This window comes from Chiloscyllium punctatum, chromosome 12 (assembly GCF_047496795.1).
Source record: "Chiloscyllium punctatum isolate Juve2018m chromosome 12, sChiPun1.3, whole genome shotgun sequence".
Taxonomy (NCBI): Eukaryota; Metazoa; Chordata; class Chondrichthyes; order Orectolobiformes; family Hemiscylliidae; genus Chiloscyllium; species Chiloscyllium punctatum.
In genome coordinates, this window is record NC_092750.1 from 44,883,222 (window position 1) to 44,889,221 (window position 6,000).

Here is a 6,000-nt window from a genome sequence, read left to right on the forward strand (position 1 = left end):
GGGACCCTGGTGCTGTGAGGCAGCAATACTAACCACTGAGCCACCATATAGTTTTATACTAAATGTTATTCTTTTGAAACTTCAAAACATTTAGCTGACATAAATTTGAACTTGACACTAGAAGCTTTCCAATCTAAAAGTTATTTTCAAAAAATATTCAAACAAAATATAATTGTCATTTTTAGGATTTCATGATTTTAAAACTAATAATAAAAGCTCTCAACCTTTGTTAGTACACATCAAATCAAGGACAAACATAACTTTCAATAAGCCTACTTTCAAAAGGGTATGTAAAATTATTTTTAAAAGTTTAAACACATGTACAGGAATGCAACTGCTTAATTCACAATACTGTCTAATTCTATGCAAAAAAAAAAGTTTTGACATTGAAATCATATGATTTTTTCTCAAATAATTAGAGTGAGGAGAAACAAATGCCATGATCCACTTTCAGTGCAACCTTGAATTATTAATATTTTCAAGTTTAAAGTACTTTTGAACTGGTGTGAAAGTTTTCTTTAACAAAAGGAATATATACAGGTTGAAGGCTTTAGCCAAAACCTCTGATCAGACTTGGAAATTTACTATTTGATTTCCTGCCAAGGTAGAAGAAGATTTATTTTTTAATGCAAACATCATGGACCAACATGGCACATTTACAACTTGCTCTTTTATATTCAGATTAATAATTTGACAGCAACTGAAATGGTAAATTTATAACATTGAATCACGATGGCACAAATCCTCCTGGGAACATTTCCCTCCAGGTCATTCCTTGTTCAATGTACATTTACACTATGATTGTAAAACACCTTTTGAAGCAAGACTTCTCTACATTTTCGCAATTTGAATTTACCACAATGCAATTTTAAAAGAGAGAAACAGAAGTTCAGAAGTTCTCATGATCATAATCTGCATTATTTCAAATCAGTCCAAAGATTTAGTTGACTAAAATTTCAGTGGAACTCTATAATAAATATGACAATAACAATTTCCTTCAATGACTTTTATTCATGCAAAAAAAGTTGCTTAATGCGCTACAAATTTACTCTGGCAATAAGGCAACAAGGAAAAGAATAATACCCTTTAACCTCAGGTTGTGTGGCTGAAGTGAACTGAAAGTGGCAGAGACGTTTCATATGTAATTCCAACCATTGGTCCTTCATTTTCAAAGATATTGAAATACATTCTAAAGGTAATACAAAATTCCCTCATAGGGTTGTTAACATGAAAATTGTTCCTGGATGAATTACAAAACTAAATTACTGGACAATAAGTGTAAAACATCAATTTAGACATCAAAATTAGAACAAGGCCAAACTGCACTGTCAAATCACAGGACCGACCACAGATCACTTTTTCCTTCCCGTCTTATTGTCTGAAACTTGTAACTAAAATGTTTTTCCAAATCTCAATCTTTAAATTTTCAAAACTTTTGGAGTTTGCACATTCTCTCTGTGCTCTGTGGTACTCCAGTTACCTCCCACAATCCAAAGATGTGCAGATTAGGTGGAGTGGCCTTGCTAGAAATTGACCTGTAGTGTCCAGAGATGAGCAGGTTAGTGGCTTATCAAAGGTAAAAATAAAAATCCCATGTTGGGTTACAGGGATGTGGGTTCTTTGGAGGGGTGGGGGGGGGGGGGGGGGTCTGTGTAGGCTCAAGGGGCAGAATGGCCTCTTTCTGCACTGTAGGAATTGTACAACTCTTATGAAAAGAATTTGGAACCCAAATGGTCAAAAAATAAAATGGGTTTTCCAAGGTGTTTCACAACTTTCTAACATTATATCAAAGACTATATTTCATAAAGAGTAGTATCATGGCATAACATACTTAAAGAATGCTAGAATTAGGTTACATTCACAGAGTCCTATGAAACAGATGTTATTGCGTTACATACTGTAAGCATGTTGGGCAGCAATTGCTTTGTGAAAAGCAGGAAATAATAGCCTCATTTAAAAAACAAGATTTTGGTTGCTCCAGATAACATTGGCTATTTGTTACTGTAATGTTCCAAAAGCAATAGTTATCATTCTAGAGCCAAGTAGCTATCATCCAAGGATCAGTGCTGGGTCCACTGCTTTTCACCATTCACAAAAAATTATACGGGTGTGAATATAGGAAGTATAGTAAGTTTGCAGACAACACCAAAATAGGTGGTGCAGTGGACAGTGAAGATGATCATCTCAGAGTACAACGAGACCTTGATCAAATGGGCCAATGAGTGGCAGATAGATTTAGATAATTTAGATACATGTGAAGTGTTGCATTTTGGTAGGGCAAACCACAGTAGGACTTCTACAGTTAAGGGTAGGAGACTGGGGAGTGTTGCCAAACAAACAGACCTAGGAGTGCAGACCCATAGTTCTTTGAAAGTCAAATCACAGATAGACAGAGTGGTGACTAAGGCATTTAGCATGCTTGCCTTCAGTGGTCATAGCACTGATTGCAGGAGTTGGGATGCCATGTTATGGCTGTACAAATCATTGGTGAGGCCACTTTTAGAGTACCGTGTTCAATTCTGGTCATCCTTCTACAGGGATGGTGTTGTTTAAAGTTTAAGAGGATGCAGAAAAGATCTACAAGGATATTGGCTGGACTGGAGAGTTTCAGCTATAGGGAGGGGCTGAATCTGCTGGCATTTTTTTCCCTCGAATGGAGACAGAGCGGTGACCTAGTTGGAGGTTGATAAAATCATGAGGGGCATGAATAGGGTGAATACCCAAGGTCTTTTTCCTAGGTGGGGGAGTACAAAGCTAGAGGGCGTAGGTTTAAGGTAAGAGGGAAAACATTTAAAATAGACCAAAGGAGTAATTTCTTTCACGTAGAGGGTGGTGAGTATATGGAACAAGCTGCCGGATGAAGTGGTGGAGCTGGGTACAATTATAACATTTAAAAGCCATTTGGATGGGTATATGAATAGGAAGGGTTGAGAGAAATATAGAGCAAGTGGGACTAGGTAAGATTGGAATGTCTGGTTGGCACAGATGAATCGGACCAAAGGGTTTGTATCCGTGTTATATGAATACTGTGGAATGCATTGCAACCAATCATGCTGACATCCATTGTCCATTAGCACTTCCAGTATGAGTCACTGACCAACGCTCCCCTCCCCAAAGTAGCCATGACATGGTGGTGCTGGTGTTGGACTGGGGGGTACAAAAGTTAAAAATCACACAACACCAGGTTTATTTAAAGTACAAGCTTTCAGAGTGCTGCTCCTTCATCACTTAGCTAGCGGGGCAGGATTATAGGACAGAATTTATAGTAAAAGATCAAAGTGTCATACAACTGATGCACTGTATTGAACAAACCTGGATTGCTGTTCAATCTTTAGTCACTTAGAATGAGGATACAGGTTTCAATTGATTAATATGAAAATCCCTGAACTTCACATCAGTTGTATGACACTTTGATCTTTTACTAAAGATTGTGTTCTATGATTCTGCCCCATGTGACGAAGGAGCAGCGCTCCAAAAGCTTGTAATTTCAAATAAAACCTGTTGGACTATAACCTGGTGTTGCGATTTCTAACCAAAGCAGAGGTCAATTATGACACCCAGCTGTCATTCTTCTGAGATCAATATTATAGAATGGAGTAAACTTATTACTACCCATTTACTTGGGACAGCTTATTTTATTGAATAAATTTGCCAAGTCTTTAGGTGATTTTTTAAAAAATTTGCAAATCATAAAAGCGTTAAGAAATAATTCTGCCCTTTTGAGCAAGTACAATGAAAAACATTCACTATAACTTCACAAGTGAAATAATTTGTCACCAGTCTTGTTTGGCGAAATAGTTTGTTTCTTATCCTCTCAACATCCCTGTATTGTAAATAAATGTCGAAGGAGGTCACTCTTAGCTTTGCCCAAGAAATATAGTTAAGGCACATTCCAAAATGAAAAATCTAAACGAACAAAGCTAGCCATACCTAAGACACGAAAATAAAAGGGACACGTTTCCTCAAAGATTAAAACCATGCAGACTAACATTCGGTTACATACTTCAATTTTTAATGCTTTACCCAAGATTAGCAAATTCAGATGGCCGGCATAGCTATAATAGAACTTACTAAGCCGCATCGAGCATTAGGGCCATATGGGCACTGAACTCAAGGTAGGCATGTTGCCAACCAGCATCTCCGGGCAACAGCCAAGTGAATGAGAAACCATGTCGCAGTGACAATGAATCGAACTGTCTCTGGAAAAACTATATGGCCAGCCAATACAAGTGAGGCCCCTAATTAACTAGTTGTGGGATTAGCACTACAAAGATTTTAGCCCCTCTTTCGCAAGAGCCAAGGTAGAAGAAATTGTAAAATATGCTACATTAAGTAAAGTCAAAGTTTAACAAATGTATGAACCACATCGACAGCAAATTGCAACAATTATCTACGTCTGTCAATAGTTTAATACCCATTAAAGAAGTGCCACATATATAGTGTTGTCTCCTTTTGTTTAACAGTCGATTCTCGAAAACCTGCTATTTAAGTGATTCGATAATTAAACCACAATCCATTTTTCCTAATGTCTACCAAGTACGGAATTTTCTACCATCATCTATTTTAACCTCAACTGACGCAAAACGCCGAGGAAAAAAACTGACGATCCTTTATTCCCTCATCTTCCCAAAGCTAATTTTTCGTCCACATTTTGCTTCACAACAAATATGTCCCAATACTCGAAACTCAAAGAAAAATGCAAAGAATTGCTGGCAAGATTGTGATATCGCTGTACGAAAGTTGTCCCCTTTCAGGTGACTAATCTGCCAGGAGTTTATACTTGATATATGTAGATTGTATTCAGGATGAAACAAAACAGGTTTCTAAAATTCCAATGCCAACGACCCATTTTTATTCTTCCATCGTGCAACAATTCAGAAGTAAGCACAATCCATGCTCAATGCTAAGTCCTGTCGGCACCTTCCTGAACTTGTATTAATGAAAATGCATGGTTGTATATCAAGGAATAAGCAAAGTTCGCTTCTGACAATAATTATGTCCAAGTATTTAAAAGGCAAAAAAAAATGACTATATACAGCATTCGAGTTTCTTTGAAAGCTGCAATGCCAACTTAATCATGTCAATGATTGATATAGTTTGGAAACAAGGGTAGAAAACACCATGAAGTTTCCAATTTCAGAAATATGTACACGAGGTGGTTAGTGTTGGATTGCTCACCCCCCAAATCCCAACCCTGACAGGTCCTCGCAGATGATCAAAACATCTCGAGGGTACTTACAGGTAGACAACCCAGGAAGGCAGCTGTTGGGGAATGTGAGTCCAGGCCTGTTTGCTGCAGTCCAGCTGCTCCCCGCTGCACGTACAGCCCGGGATACACGGCAAGGCCCCGGGGGTGACAGAACGAGAACCACCTTCACGTCCCAGTCCCGTGCACGCGGCCGGCTTGGGGGCGCTCAAAGCCAGCAACAGGGGCAGCAGCATCGCCGGCAGCCCGAGCGCCGCCATCTTGCCTCGCACGGAGTGACCGCCGCTCCACGAACACAACCCAAGCCACAGCTCCAGCCCTCACACCGATCGGCTCTGAGGGTAGGTAACTCGCTCGCTCTCCTACTTCGAAAGAAAGCCAAGTTCAGAGGGAACTCCTCACTGTGCTGCTTTACGCTATCTTTTTCTCTGCACACCCCTGGCCCTCCTGATTCAACTGCTGGCCGTTTGCAATCGGCCGTTAATGTGAACCCGCTCGCGCTCCAGCCGCGACCCACGTTGGATGCAGTGGGAGTGTTCCATCCCTCCTTCCGTGCCATTGGGCCAACCTCTATATCACGTGAACAAACATTCCGGATGACCCGTCATCTATTGGGTGGCAGGGACATCAATCAGGAATGGGCTGGTCCCGAAGCATCTCACCCCTCCCCCTCGTCCCAGGCCAGGGTGTGAAAAGTCCCGCAATGCTCCCAGCCCCTCACCGCGTTTAAAGGGCAATGCCCAGCGGGAGCCTGCTGTTGTCTGACTGCATACATCAGACAGAGGGAGATCGCA

General features: G+C 40.3%; 1 protein-coding gene across 2 annotated transcripts in view; it reads right to left on the bottom strand.

Annotated features, from left to right (window-relative positions):
* The window catches only part of lrig1 (leucine-rich repeats and immunoglobulin-like domains 1), a 118,791-nt gene extending 113,053 nt beyond the window's left edge, over positions 1–5,738 (bottom strand). For both annotated transcript variants that reach the window (XM_072582495.1, XM_072582494.1), the window contains exon 1: positions 5,240–5,738. In XM_072582495.1, coding sequence (XP_072438596.1) covers positions 5,240–5,466 — 227 coding nt within the window. In that variant the 5' untranslated portion in view covers positions 5,467–5,738. The remainder of the gene's footprint in view (positions 1–5,239) is intronic.
* Between the last annotated feature and the right edge of the window lie 262 nt (positions 5,739–6,000).